Source organism: Podarcis gaigeae (genome assembly GCF_964106915.1).
Source record: "Podarcis gaigeae genome assembly, chromosome: 12".
Lineage (NCBI taxonomy): Eukaryota > Metazoa > Chordata > Lepidosauria > Squamata > Lacertidae > Podarcis > Podarcis gaigeae.
In genome coordinates, this window is record NC_139688.1 from 974,941 (window position 1) to 989,477 (window position 14,537).

General features: G+C 58.3%; 2 protein-coding genes across 3 annotated transcripts in view; one reads left to right on the forward strand and one right to left on the reverse strand.

The window, feature by feature from the left end:
- LOC310827696 (uncharacterized protein) overlaps positions 1 to 14,537 on the forward strand; it is a 751,453-nt gene that overhangs the window by 353,873 nt on the left and 383,043 nt on the right. The window lies entirely within an intron of this gene.
- On the reverse strand, positions 1,459 to 12,301 carry GBX1 (gastrulation brain homeobox 1). The gene is made up of 2 exons (XM_083704300.1): positions 11,810 to 12,301; positions 1,459 to 2,081 (listed from the first exon to the last, which is right to left on the reverse strand). The coding sequence occupies exons 1-2, from the start codon at positions 12,276 to 12,278 to the stop codon at positions 1,525 to 1,527; spliced, it is 1,026 nt and encodes a 341-aa protein (XP_083560426.1). The 5' UTR covers positions 12,279 to 12,301; the 3' UTR covers positions 1,459 to 1,524.

Consider the following 14,537-nt stretch of genomic DNA (forward strand, 5'->3'; position numbering starts at 1 on the left):
TAATGCTATTCCAGGCTGCATCAACTAGACTTCTGTCTAGTGTCCAGATCAAGAGATTCTGCATTGATCAGACTACACCTGGAATACTGTGTCCAGTTCTGGGCGCCTCAATTGTTGACAAGCTGGAAGGTGGGCAGGGGAGGGCGACCCCGTTGATCAAGGGTGTGGGGACCCTGGCAGGGGAGGTCAAGGGCAGGGGGGCGGCAGGCACAGTCTGTCAGGGGAGGCGCATCAATTGCTCAGCCACAGCACATCCTGCGCTCTGGGCATCTGGGTGTGTGTGAGGCAGACCTGTTGGGGGGGTGGATTGGGTCCAGACACAAGCAGGAGCAGGGTAACCCCCCACAACTGACTCTCCTGCCGGAAGAGTTGCGCTCCCTCCTCCTCCAGGGCATTGTGGCTGCCCTGCCCTGCCTGTGGGGAAGGACCTGGAGTTGGGGTTCCTGCCTTGCAGGGGGTCAGACTGGATGACCCTTGGGATCCTTTCTAACTACACAATTCTGTGACTTGTGAAGGGGGGGTGAAGATAGCCCCTGCTGCCTGCAAATGGGAGCGACTGCTTGGCTTTGGGATAGTCAGTAGCGCAGTCTGAGCTGCGGGAAGGGGGTCTTGGTGCGGCAACGCGGGGGGCCATTTCAAGGGGGTGGGTGACACTCGCACCCTGCACACGGAGGCAGCAGGCACACAACTCTAGCAGGACCATGCATTGTGTGATCCGGTTGCTGCTATTAAAACCATGTTACATGATGTGATGTGTTCTTTGCCATTTGAGCTGCTGCGGGCTCTGCGCGGGAGGCTTGGTGGGAGCAGCAGGCCAGGCTGGGCCCAGGTCTTCCAGCCGGGGCTCAGCCACTGACTGGGTTTGTGGGGGGGGGGCAAGTGGGGCCTGTCTTGGGGTGCCTTCTCCGTGGACGGCAAGGGCAGCAGCGGGCTTGTCCTCTTTGCGCAGCGAGCAGCGCACGCCGCCTGGCCTTCGTGGGCGCGTCGGGCCTCGTCGGAGGTCCCCGTCCGCACATCTGGCTTGCAAAGCTCTGCTGGGACCGCGCGCGCCCCGCCCCCCAGGAAGCAGGAGGCCCCCTCGGAACTTGCGCGCTGCCTAAGGAGGCGGGGACGGGGCGCCGCCTCGTTGGGGCGGGTCAGGAAGTGGGCCGGTAGGGCGGGGGCTCTGCGAGAGAAACGACGGCAGCCGCAGCCGGGAAAGACTCCTGCTTCGGGATGGGGGGGCAACCTCCCGCCCCGTCGCCCCCACACTGAGCCGCGGGGCCACGCCAATAGAAAAGTAAGTTTATTGACTTTCATCACGACTCTGCACGGAACTGACACATTGACGCGGGCGGGGGGGGGGTTGTGCGGGGCCCCCGACGCCGCCCGCCTTGAGGAAGGAGCGCCCCTCTGTATAGACTTTACACCGAATAAATAAGGGCTATGGTACAAGGGCGCGTGCGGGGGGCAGGGAGAGGGTCGGGGGCGGCCGGGGGCGCCCGCCTCCCCGTCCGCGCAGTCCGTCCATGGGGCGGGGGGGGCTCAGGGGTGCTGTCCCTGCTCCAGCTGCTGGTGCTGGCTGCGCACGGCGAAGCGGTTGACGTGGACGGGGATGGGCACGACGATCTTGGGGTTCCTGACGGGCTCCCCGGAGCGGCCGCTGACGTTGCCGGCCTTGATGCGCTTCCACTTGGCGCGCCGGTTCTGGAACCAGATCTTGACCTGCACCTCGCTGAGCTTGAGCGCGTGCGCGATCTGCGAGCGCTCCGTCAGCGACAGGTACTTCTTGCAGTGAAACTCCTTCTCCAGCTCCAGCAGCTGCTCGCTGGTGAAGGCCGTGCGCCGACGGCGGCTCTTGCCCGGCCCCGACGACGAGGGCGCAGAGCCCGAGGACGACGACGAGGCCGGCTCGCCGGGGACCCGCTTGGCCTTGGCCTTGGGCCCGGCGCCCAGAGCACTGCCGCCGCCGCCCGCCCCGTCCAGGAAGGGCTCCTCTTCGCTCTCGGCCGAGCTCTCCTCCTCTTCGCGCTCGCTGCCGCCCGCCGCCTCGCCGGGCCGCCCGTCCAGCTTCTCCTCGTCGGAACTGTAGGCCTTCACTTCTGCTCAGAGAAAACAGACAGGCAGAGGGGAGACGTGAGCGGGGCGAAGGGAACCCGGCGGGCGCGCCCACCCTGCCCCACCAGCCCACCTGCGCGTGGTCGAGTTGCGATTCCTGCATTGCGCGGGGCTGGAATGGATGACCGCCGGATCCCGCCCAACTCTGCTGCAATTCTACAGCTGCAAAACGCAGCAGGCGTGCCTAGCCCTGCCCCGCGAGAAGGGACAGGGGATGGGGGTCGCGGCACGACACACTGCCCGCCCCGGAACGAAGTCAGCGGAAGCGGGGATCGAGCTGGGTGCCTCGAAAGCGCATTTTTCCTCTGCCACCCCGAAGAATTCTGGGTGCTCTAAGCTAGTTCAGGGTTTCTGGAAACTCATTCTGTGCGAGGTGAACTGCAGTGCCCAGAGGTCCGGCATTGCGGGGGGTTGAGCTGGATGACCCTTGGGATCCCCTCCTATGATTCCAAGTGTGGAACAGGTGGGTATTTTGAATGCGCTTCGATAGGACAGGGCTATGGGAGGCTTCGAGTTCCAGTGGCTGAGGGTTGGAGGCAGCAAAGCTCCTGGGAATCACTCTTGTGTGCGAAGCCTGATAGGAGAATCGTAGAGTTGGAAGGGACCCCCAAAGGTCATCCAGTCCAGCCCTCTGCAAGGCAGGAATCTCAGCTCAAGCATCCACGACAGGTGGCCGTTCAGCCTCTGCTTATAAACCTCCAGGGAAGGAAGGCTCAAAAGCCCTCTGCACGTAGGAAGCCAAACCACAAAGTGGGGGCTGGACTAGATGACTCCTGGGACCCCTCCACACACACAAACACAAGCAGGCTGCAAGTCAAATGCTCCACCTCATTAAAGTCACCCCACCTTGCCCCAGTCCTGGCCAGCAAAGAATGTGGGGGTTCCCCTCACAGACCCCCACCCAGACTTGGCCTGGGAAAGGGCTCTAACCCAACTGCAGCAGGAGAAGCCCACCAGTGGGCATGAGCATTGCCTGCCCAGAATGAAACCTCCTCATTCAGATGCAGTCTACCTCCGACGCCTGCAATCAGGTGAAGGACGTTTGGGTGAGCCGTTGCTGCCAGCCAGTGTCTGCCGATGGCCTAACTCTGGGCAGAGCACCTTCGTCCACGCCAGTGGTGGGCTGAGGAGGGTCCGCAAGGGCTTAGGCAGTACCAGAGCCCCCTGCCCCCGTCGCCCCTTTGCATGGCACAGAGCTGGGACTGGAAAAGCTGGGCTGTCCCTGGAGGCCCCCTCCTGCCACCCCCCACCACGCAGCCCACCTGGCAAATAGCTTGGCCGTGGGAGACCTCACATCTGAGCCGCCCCTGCCCTTTTCCTGAGAGCCGTGGGCCAACCCTGAGCCTGGAGGAACCTTAATCTAGAAGAACGCACTGCCACAAGATGTACCGGCAGCTTTAAAGGGGGATGAGAAAAATATATGGAGGAGGAGCAAGAGTTATTTTTCTCCAGGTCTTTGTTCTTTAATCATCTGTGGCTGCTTTCAGTGGGTGGGATGTTTTAATCCTGCTTTTTATATATAAATAAATGCTATTTTCAGCTTGGCCACTCGCTGTTTTACTTTTAGATGGTTTCAGTGTATGTGGGTTTGTTTGTTTATATGTAAATCTCATTGAATTGCTTTTCATTTAAAACTAATAAGGTCAAATAAATAATATCCATGGTTCTATAGACCCCCCCCCCTCAGGAAAAAAAACTTGTTCAGGGGTAGCAGACCCCTGGGTGCCAGTTCTTGGGGAGGGGGCCACAGTGAAGGCAGGCTGCCAGAGACCCCTGTGGGTGGGGTGGATCCAGTGGGACTCTTTGCCTGAGGGTGATGCCTGTCTGCTCTAGGCAGGATGAGGCCCCATCCCATGTGGTCACAGCTAAACTTTGCACTGACTTGCTTTCCTGCATATCACAGGAAAGCAAGTCAGTGAGAGAAGGGCAATCTGCATATGCTCAGAGGCACTCTCATTCTTAAAATCATGTCCCAGGCCCATCACCACCTCCCACAATAAAAAGCAAAGGAGGGGTGTTTCAGTTCAGAAGAGGCAGTATCCGGACTAAATTACTCTTGGTGTCCCTATGATTCCCTGACTCTGTGACAGGCCAGGGGCAGCAGTTCCTGAGTCAGGTGACAACTGCCCCATTGCTCCCACCACTCCCAGCTGGGGAGGCGACTGGTCTTTGCACTGTAACCCATTGCAACCCTACTTCTGTCTCTTCGCATGAAAGCATCTGAAATGAATAAACTCATGCAGCTGCCACCCAGAGTTGGGCATTGCACAGCAGCCCCCGTTCCATGAGAGACCCCCGCATGAGGGCAGCCTCTAGTGGTCACGGGAAGTTGGCAAGCTGGCTTGGCTGAGCTTGTGGGGCAGTTGGGGCAGGGAGAGAGAGAGAGAGGAGTAAGAGTGGGCATAGGAGCAGAGGAAATTGCCTTTCGCTGAACCAGACCATTGCTCCGTCTAGCTCAATATTGTCTACACTGGCTGGCAGCAACCGCCCTCCAGGATTTCTCTCCCAACCCTATTATGGTTATTGTTATTATTCTATTTATTATATTTCTCCCTGACAAGGCAGTTTACAGATAAAAAGAACAACAGCTAAAACATAGGGGGGAAATAATCATTGAAAAAAAATTAAACACACAGCTAGCTAGATAGATAGAATAGAGATAGATAGATAGATAGATAGATAGATAGATAGATAGATAGATGATAGATAGATAGATAGATGGATAGATCTCAAAAGCAGTCAGCTCCCAAAAGCTTGTTGGAACAAAAAGGTCTTCACCTGCCAGCAGAAGCACAAGGAGGGACCAGTCTGGCTTCCCTAGGCAGGGAGTTCCAAAGTTGCCCCTGAGAAGGCTCCCTCCCACGTCCCCCCATGAGAGTCCCAAGACTGAGAGAAGGGCTTTCTCACACCCTCACCTGAGAGCACCTGGGCAGGTTCCTGTGAGGGAATACTATCTTTCCGATAGCTTGGGCCTGAGCCATACAGGAGAGCCATACAGCCCTCTAGCCACCAGCCTTTCTCAACCTGAGATCCCAAATGATGTTGTTGGACTACAACTCCCATGATCTCTGCCAGCTAGGGATGAGGGGAGTTGTAGTCCAACTCCCCCCCCCCTTCTGGGGCATCTGTGGTTCAGGACTCTCCTTCCTTGGAGGTTTCTAAACAGAGACTGAGGGGTAATCTGGGATGGATGCTTCAGCTGAGATTCCTGCATTGCAGGGGGGTGGACTGGATGACCCCAGGGGTTCCCTTCCAATTCTACAATACTGTGGCCTAAGGCTGAGAAAGGCTGCATGCCAGGCGTTGAGCCTGGGACCCTCCACCAGGTCGTTCTTTGGCCTTTCACAGCCACCTGTTTCAAACGGCCACGACTAGCCACACGCGTGGATTGGGCAAGATGTGGCTCTGAAGGGACCGCGGGCGGCTGGCGCCGTCTGGGCTTCTTCAGGCGTCGTGCCTGATCCTGGCTCCGCTTCCAGGGTTTTCGAGAGAAGCGAGGGGACCAGAATGCCCTGCCCAGACCCTGCCCCGCGGCTCCTCTCTTGACCGTGCGCAGAGCCCAGCACCCCACGGCCCTGAGAGGAGCCGCAGTATGGGGTAGTGGTTAGAGTAGGACAGGGGAAACTAAGGTTCATGAAGCTCCCTGTGTGTGGTTGGGTGGGGGCAGTCGCTGTCTCTCAGCCTAACCTACCTCACAGGGGGGTTGTGGGGATTAAATGAGGATTATGCAGGGGAGAACCATATACCCCGCCCCAGCCCGCCCGGGGAAAGGCTCGCGTCTGTCGCCCTCGAGAGCCGGTGGCAGTTAATGTGGTCGACGGGTGGGGCTTTACTCTCAGCCAACGCCCCCCCCCCCACCTCCCGGATGGCACGTAAGTGGTGGGCGTGGCCAATAAAAAGGTGGGCAAGACCACCCCACGCCCAGAGACAACGCGCCCCTCAATTAGAGGAGGTTAAAATAGGAAAGAGACCCCCCCCCTCTACAGTTCGGTTTGGAAAAGCCTTCTCAAGAAGGGACGAGGCAAGCAAGCGGTGCTGCAGGCCAGCTGGGGGGCAGTGCGGCCAATTTTGGGGATCCAGAAAGGGCAGGGCTGGCCCAAGACACGTTGGCTCCTGAGGCGAACCCCGAAATGACGGCCCAGGGGTGAATAAAGATCAACCTTGGCATCTGCTGCCCCTGGGAATCCTGCAACGAGGCCGTCCCCTCAGACCGCCCCGTAGAGTCCTAGAATTTTAGAGACCGAAGGGACCTCCGAGGGTCATGCAGTCCAACCCTCTGCAAAGCAGGACTCGCAGCCACTGCCAAAGGGCCAGAGGCAAACCGGTTCACATCTTCACACGGGCAGAGAAGTCCAGGGGAGGGCCTGGGACCTGCAGGGTCACGGGTCTGATTCAGTCTAGAGCAGCTTCACACGTTCCTATCAAGAAACGGTATTGCAGGCAGGGCTGGAAAAGGTTCAGTACAAAAAAAGAACTAAATCGAATAACTCAAGTGGATGTAGCAGTGGCTCACTTATGAATAAGTTGCAGTATTGGGGGCTTTTCAGTTTAGAAAAAGGGGGTGCGCGTCGATGGAGGCGTTTAAGGCGGTGCGGAGGGACTGGAAGTTTCCCTCTCGAGGAAGCAGCGGAGTCACGTCCAAGGGACGTCGGAAGAGACGCATCCAAGGACTTCTTCACAAAGCAGCGTCTGTGGAACTCCCTCCCACGGGAGACAGGGATGGCCACCAACATGGAGACGAATTCAGGGAGGAGTTGGAGGCTGCCGATGACTCCTAACCGCGAAGGCTCCTTCCGGAGCGCGCTCAGCTTTCCCGCCTGGCGGCTTCCCGGCTCTCCTGGTGCCCTTTCCGCTGCTCCTCCCTTCGGATCCTGTTCTGCTGCAGGTGCCACCTCCTCTCAGGGTGCAAGGCGCACACCCCATACACGCCCTTGCCTCCCCGGGGTCCGGCGGAGAGGAACAGCGCTGGCTGTGCTCCCCGCGCCATAGGAAGGAAAGAAGAGCCCCGCGAGGTGGGCCTGGCGCGCAGAATTAAGAGCCTCTCCCCCCCCCCCAGGCCATGTCGGGGATTCATGAGCTGTGACTGCTGCATTGCGGGGGGTTGGGCTAGATGACCGCTGGGGTCCCTTCCAGCTCTATGATTCATCTGAGGTTTTTCAACGGAGGTTGGGGGGCAACCAGTCAGAGATTATTTTGTTGAAAGTCCTGCCTTGCATGGGGTGGACCGGACTGCCGTTGCGGGTACCTTCCAATTCTGCAATTCCATGTCACTATAAAAAGTGGCACCGATGGGTCTGAAGCGCCCAGAAGTGGCTGCTGGCGAAGGAAACGCGCCCTCGAGGACGCAGACGCTCCTCCGGCCACTAGGAGTGAGCAGGGGTCACTGGGTAGGAGGAGGGCGATTTGCGTCTCTTGAGCTCCTTGGGCAGCCTCCTGTCCCCACGCGATCTCACTGCCCGCCCACCATCTCCGATCCCTGGGGATCCAGCAGGATGCCACGCCTTGGAGGAAGCCAGGCAGAGTCCTTCTCGTGACTCCCTCGTAAAGCCACCTCGGGCACTCCGTTTTACTCTGGGGAGCGACAGTCCGGCGATTTTGAGGGAAAAGGGAAGCAGGGTGGACGGATGACCCCCCCCCCAAGCCCCAGCACAACGAATCCCCCCTACGCCCCATGGCTCGCCGTCTCCTAGGCATCGCACTGCTTGATCAGCGCCCCTCTCTAGTTGTGGGGCTGCGAAACCGCTTTGCGGGAAGAGAACTTTTCGCCTTCGGGAAACTGGCCTTGCCCAAGATGAGCTGCAGTCCCGGAAGAGAGGGCCAGGTGAATTTTTTATTGACACATGTTATTTTTTTTAAAAAAACCAAATAAATGTAAAGACACACGTACATTTATTTGCCGCTGTGTGTCTGTGTTGTTTTTTTTAAGCGGTATACAAATGAATTTCTGAATAAATATGTTGCCGCTGCCTTTGGACCCCTCCATGCCAAAAGGACGGAGGGAGCCCCCGCCGCTGCTGCTCAGCCACATCCAGCTGCCTTTCAAGGCCCAGAGACGTTTCCATGAGACAAGCAGAAGTTGGATATCGGTCTGCTTTAGCTGAGATTCCTGCATCGCAGAGGGCCGGACTAGATGGCTTTTGCGGTCACTTCCAACGCTACAATTATAAGCAGGGGAAATGGTACCCGCTGGTGCGCCTGGCACAGAAATGGCATAGACAGGAAAGCTCTGGGAAGAAAGAAAGAAAGAAAGAAGGAAAGAAGGAAGGAAGGAAGGAAGGAAGGGAGGAAGGAAGGAAGGGAGGGAGGGAGGGAGGGAGGGGCCCCGGTGTCAACGGAGAGGCGTTCCTCATTTCTGGGTTTTCGCAATACAGAGGAGGGCTTGACCCAACTAAATATTTTCAATTGATTAATCGAAAAATATTTTTAAAAATCAAATAAATTCACCCAAACCTCGATATGAGCGTCCTTTTGGAAGCTGAGAGAATCCCTGCGCTGGTGGTGAAGGCCCACGCCACCCGGGCTCCCTCGCTTTCTCCGGCGCAGCGAAGGAGCCAAAACCAAGGAGGCGTTTCTGGGAAGGTAAAATCCTGGGCCCTTCAGTTGCGTGGCGTTGGGGAAACCCCAGTCACTAAAACAGACCCAGCCCTCGATTAATAAGCTGCAGGCCAAAGAAGCAATCCTGCACCCCTCCACTCAGAAGCAAGTCCCATTTATTGCCACGAGGGCTTACTTCCAGGTAAAAGCATACCATCAATTCAAAGCACCCTAACAAGAATCCTGGGAACTGTATTTTGTTCAGGGTGCTGGGAATTCTAGCTCTGTGAGGGGCAAACTACAGTTCCAAATATTCTTGGGGGCAGAGATGTGCTTGAAATGTATTGATGTTGTGAACCGCCCCGTGATCTTCGGGTGAAAGGCGGTATACAGATTTAATAAATCAAATAAAATAACTATGGCAGCAGCCTGAAGCTTCCTGAAGGCGAAGAATCTCAGCCGGGATTGAGGCCGCCCTGGGTCCTCCTGGGGGGTCGTCAGGCTTCCCTCTGAAAGCGAGGAAGGCAGAAAGCCGGGCCTTCCCGAGAGGAAACCTCTTGCCACGGGGTACCCAAGTTTGCTGCAACTGGAAGGAGATTGCAGTTCTACACGCACTTAAGTGGGAGTAAGTCCAATTAAGCGTAATGAGACTGACTTCTGAGTAAACGTGTCTAGGACTGAGTTGCGACGCTTCTCTCTTTAAAGAGATTTGATTCTCGCTTGTTCTGAAAGCCTGGCTGACCACTGCAAGGGTCACAGGAATCAGCTGGTCAGCGGGAGAGAATTCGGATTCCGGGGCCCCGAAAAAGCTGGATGGCAAAGGGGTGTCGCTCCGGAGGAAAGATGCCACCGGAGGAACTGCGGAAGTGAGTGAGGAAATCTGTGGGCGCCCCTTCGAACCGGGAGGCAGAAGCAGCGGCTGGACCGGCGCTCCCTGCGCGCTCTGTCCTGCTCGGGGGCGCCAAAGTCCCGCGCGGGCATCGGGGTCCCTTTGCGGAAGAAGCCAGACGGGGCGCAAGGCAAGGGGACGCCTGCTCCCCGCGGCAGAAGAGGAGGCAAATCCGGGAGTGGACCAGGAGCAGCTTTTTCCCCACAACGCGCACCACCGCCGGCCGCCAAGCGGGGATTCTCAGTCGCCCGATCCCAGTGCCTGAGTGCCCTTCGAGGCGGCCTTTCTGCTGCTAGTCGCCCCCCCACCCCCAGGTGCCGGGGGGCAGGAGAGGCGACTCCACGATCACCTGCAGGTGGGTCATTTGAAGAGGTGCCCCATGATATTCTTGTAAAGAAGCTGGTAAAATGCGGTCTTGACTATGCTACCACTCAGTGGATTTGTAACTGGCTGACTGACCGAACCCAAAGGGTGCTCATCAATGGTTCCTCTTCATCCTGGAGAAGAGTGACTAGTGGGGTGCCACAGGGTTCTGTCTTGGGCCCGGTCTTATTCAACATCTTTATCAACGACTTGGATGATGGACTCAAGGGCATCCTGATCAAATTTGCAGATGACACCAAACTGGGAGGGGTGGCTAACACCCCAGAGGACAGGATCACACTTCAAAACGACCTTGACAGATTAGAGAACTGGGCCAAAAGAAACAAGATGAATTTTAACAGGGAGAAATGTAAAGTATTGCACCTGGGCAAAAAAAAAATGAGAGGCACAAATACAAGATGGGTGACACCTGGCTTGAGAGCAGTACATGTGAAAAGGATCTAGGAGTCTTGGTTGACCACAAACTTGACATGAGCCAACAGTGTGACGAGGCAGCTAAAAAAGCCAATGCAATTCTGGGCTGCATCAATAGGAGTATAGCATCTAGATCAAGGGAAGTAATAGTGCCACTGTATTCTGCTCTGGTCAGACCTCACCTGGAGTACTGTGTCCAGTTCTGGGCACCACAGTTCAAGAAGGACACTGACAAACTGGAACGTGTCCAGAGGAGGGCAACCCAAATGGTCAAAGGCCTGGAAACGATGCCTTATGAGGAACGGCTAAGGGAGCTGGGCATGTTTAGCCTGGAGAAGAGGAGGTTAAGGGGTGATATGATAGCCATGTTCAAATATATAAAAGGATGTCACATAGAGGAGGGAGAAAGGTTGTTTTCTGCTGCTCCAGAGAAGCGGACACGGAGCAATGGATCCAAACTACAAGAAAGAAGATTCCACCTAAACATTAGGAAGAACTTCCTGACAGTAAGAGCTGTTTGACAGTGGAATTTGCTGCCAAGGAGTGTGGTGGAGTCTCCTTCTTTGGAGGTCTTTAAGCAGAGGCTTGACAACCATATGTCAGGAGTGCTCTGATGGTGTTTCCTGCTTGGCAGGGGGTTGGACTCGATGGCCCTGGTGGTCTCTTCCAACTCTATCATTCTATGATTCTAGGTCTCCCCCCTGCCAAGCCGGCTCACAGAAGTCCCAGCACCGAGGACAGTTCTTTGCGGGGGTGTCCAGCGGACCGCGCTCCTTCCCAGGACTCCGCGCCCTCGCTGCCCGGGAGGAGGGGGACCCCCCAAGCCGATGCGTCCACCCCACAGCAAGGAATCTCTTCCCCCCTGACACACACACACACACACAGAGAGAGAGAGAGAGAGGGGGGGGGGAGCTCATCTCCTGACACAGAAGGCCCCTGACTGCACCAGTTTGGCTGGCTTGGATTGTGTGTTTGTGTGATGGAAAATACTTTCCCTAGCGCGCGCGCCCTTCAATTTCTTCCGTGAGCATGTTTGGCGCCTTTGCTGGACCACAAGTGAAACTCCCACGGGGGGGGGGGTGGACGAAAGGACTCCCCAAGTGAGACCCTGAATCAAAGTTCCACCCAGGAAGTTCAGGGGGGGTGGTCTCACCAAGACCACCACATGCCTGGCCTAAGGGGGTGTTGTTGTGACGTGTTCCTGCGTTTAGGGGGCCAGTGGAATTACTACCGGATTGGTTGTGGGGTTCGGGGAAAGGTCCTGCTTCGGCCCGGACATGGGCGAACTTTTGTTCATCCTTCCTTCTTTGCCCCAAACGCTTGGAAGGAAACTTCCCCCTTCCGAAAAAAGTTCTCTCAACTCCCTCCGGCAGCTTCCTCCTCCCTTCGCCGCCCTCCCGCCCCACAGGACGTTTCTGCGCGCGCCTCAGGCAGCCCCGCTCGGAGGGCGACCCGGGCCCCTTCCCTCCGCCCGCCCGCCCGCCCGCCTACCTGCCAGGCCCGGGAAGGGCTCCGGGAAGTGGAGGGGCGGCTCCGGCGGCCCTTTGTCCCGTCCCGGGGGCAGCTCGTCGCTCTCCACGCCGTCAGGCGCGCTCCGTCGGCGGCAGGGTGGCTCTGCGTTGCCTCGTCCGGCGGCCGGCAGCTCCTGCGTCGGGTAGAAGCCGTCGGGGGGCTCGCCGAAGCTGGGCAGCGCGGTGGTGAGCGCCACCATGGACGGGACAGCTTGGCCGAGGCTGGCGCAGAAGGAGTTGGTGAGGCGGCCGGCGAAGGAGGCCAGCGGCGCCAGCGGAGGGAGGCCAGCGGCCGTCTGCAGGGGCCCGTGGGGGAGCACCAGCGGCCGGTAGGGCATGAACATTGGGTAGCCGGTGTAGAGCAGCGGGCCGGAGCGCGGCGCGGGCGGCGAGTGCCCGATCAGCGAGTCGATGGAGAAGGCGGCGCCCTGGCCGGTGGGTCTCTGCATGGCCGCGGCCCCCGACAGCTGCTAGCCGGGCTGCCCGGCCTGGGCCCCGCGGGGCGCCAGACTCTGCGCGGGTCGGAGGGGCGCCGGACGCGCCGTCGGTCCAGCCCGGCCACAGGCACTTTGTCCGTCGGCGCGCGCGGCGCAGGTCGTGGCAGGAGACGGCGTTGCCTGCTTTGGCTTCCTGGCTGCCCTCGAAGGCGCCTCCTCCGCTGCCGCCCACGAGCCGCGCTGCGCTGCGCTCCTGGCCCCGCCGCCGCCGCCGCGCTGCCTCTGCTCGCCTCTGCCGCGCCTGGCGCTGGGCTGGCGCTTTCTGCCGAGAGAGAGAGAAGGCGGGCGAGAGAGAGGGAGGAGGGGAGGAGATGGCAGGGGAGGGGGAAAGGGGTGTCGCCCTGCGTCGGGGCTCATCCATCTTCCTCAAATTCCGCTTGAGTTCCCCCCAGCGCCGCCCGCCCAACGGCCGGGCCAGGGAGCGCCGGCGGGTTCCCACTGGAGAGGCCGAGGGGGGCCCCTGGGAAGGCGCCGCCCCCTCCCGCCTCATCAGCCATTATGGCTGGTGATTGATGATTGCCAATTACCGGCCGGGCGCACAAGGGCCTTTTGTCGGGTGGGGCGGGACCAGCTGCTCCGCGGGGAGGACGGGGGAGGGGACGGGAGCGCAGACCCGGACGGGACCAGGGACGCCCCGTCGCCTCTCGGCCCGCTGAGCCGCCCAGACCCTGGACAGGAGCCCCGCGGGAGGTCGGGGCGCAAGCCATAGGATGGGACCCCCGCGTCCGCGGGGGCGCCAATGACCCCGGAGGGGTCCGACGGGGCTGCTTCCTGCGGCAGGACCTCTTCCTCCTCCTCTGCGGGGGGCGAGAACCCGAGGTCAAAGGCGCCGGTTGGGCCGGGCATCGCCCTCTCTTGCTCAGGAATGTAGGACCCCCGAAAGCTCCGACGGCTCTTTCTTGGGCTGAGACCCTTTCCAGCCCGCTATCCACTCAAAAGAAAACTCTTCCCGAAGGAGGGGGGCGGCCCGGTGGAGATGCCAAGGCCTCCCCGGCGGGATTGTGGGGGGTGGTTGGAGGGGGGGCTCCTGCGGGGTCACTTCCCGACCCCTCCTGGAACCCAACCCCTTTTCCAGGGGAACGAACTCCCACGGGAGGCGGTGGTATCTCCTTCCCTGGAGGTCCTTAAGCAGAGGTTGGATGGACACCTGTCATGGATGCTTGAGCCGAGATTCCTGCATTGCAGCGGGGTGGACTGGATGACCTTTGGGGTCCCTTCCAACTCTATCATTCTATGACATGTTGTGTGTGTCCCCCACCCACCGTTTTGCTCAAGAGAAGGTCGCCCAACGACGTCTTTGCAAAGAGCCACTCTGGACAGGGGATCTGAATTCCGGAAGGGGCCACCCAGAGATTCCTGCTCGACCTAGTGGCGGCTTCGCTCTGGGCTCCCACAAGATCCCGTTCTCACCCCACTGCTGTTCAACGCACGCATGAAACGGCAGGGAAAGGTCCTGAGAACCTCTAGCGCCTCGTCAAGCTCAGGCGCCCGCCAGTTCTCAGGCCAACCCTGACCCTTTCTGCCTCATTCACGGGAGTGAGGGGGGCAAGTTTTCTGATGATATTAAATCGCTCAGGTTCGTTGAAACAATGGGAGAACTCCCAAAAGATCTTTTCAAACTGAATGGGCAATAAAATGTCAGATGCAATTCCACGTATACAAGCGTAAAGTGATGCATGTTGGTGAAAATATTATTATTATTACACCTACAAGCTCATGAGGAATGAACTGGTGGTGACGGACCAGGAACAAGACTTCGGGGTCCTAGCGGATTACTCTATTAAGATGTGGACCCAGTGTGCGGCGGCAGTGAAAAAGGAAATCATTCCGTGGGATCTAGGGATCATTAGGGAAGGAATGGAAAATGGACGAAGTCACCAGGCCCTTGTACCAATTTATGGTGCGACCGTATTTGGAATCCTGCGCACAGTTCTGGTCACCTCGCCTCAGAAGGGATATTATAGAAGAAGGCTCAGAAAGAGGAACTGAAAGGATCAAGGGCGTGCGGGAGGGTGCAGCTCCCCTATATGGTTGCAGCATTTGGGACTTTTCAGACAAGCGAGACCGGCGACCTAATAGAATTTTATAAAATTGCGCGTGGCGTGGAGAAAATGCACAGACTAAAGTTGCTCTCCCTCCCTCATAACTTGTGGGCATTCAATGAAGCTGAATAATGGAAGATTCAGGACAGACAAAAGTAAGGGATTATTC

Excerpts from the sequence above, each read along its gene's own strand:
- GBX1 (XM_083704300.1), bottom strand. The coding sequence starts at position 12,278 with ATGCAGAGACCCACCGGCCAGGGCGCCGCCTTCTCCATCGACTCGCTG. Across the intron at positions 2,082-11,809 it reads GCCCTTCCCGGGCCTGGCAG|AAGTGAAGGCCTACAGTTCC; the intron begins GTAGGCGGGCGG and ends TTCTCTGAGCAG.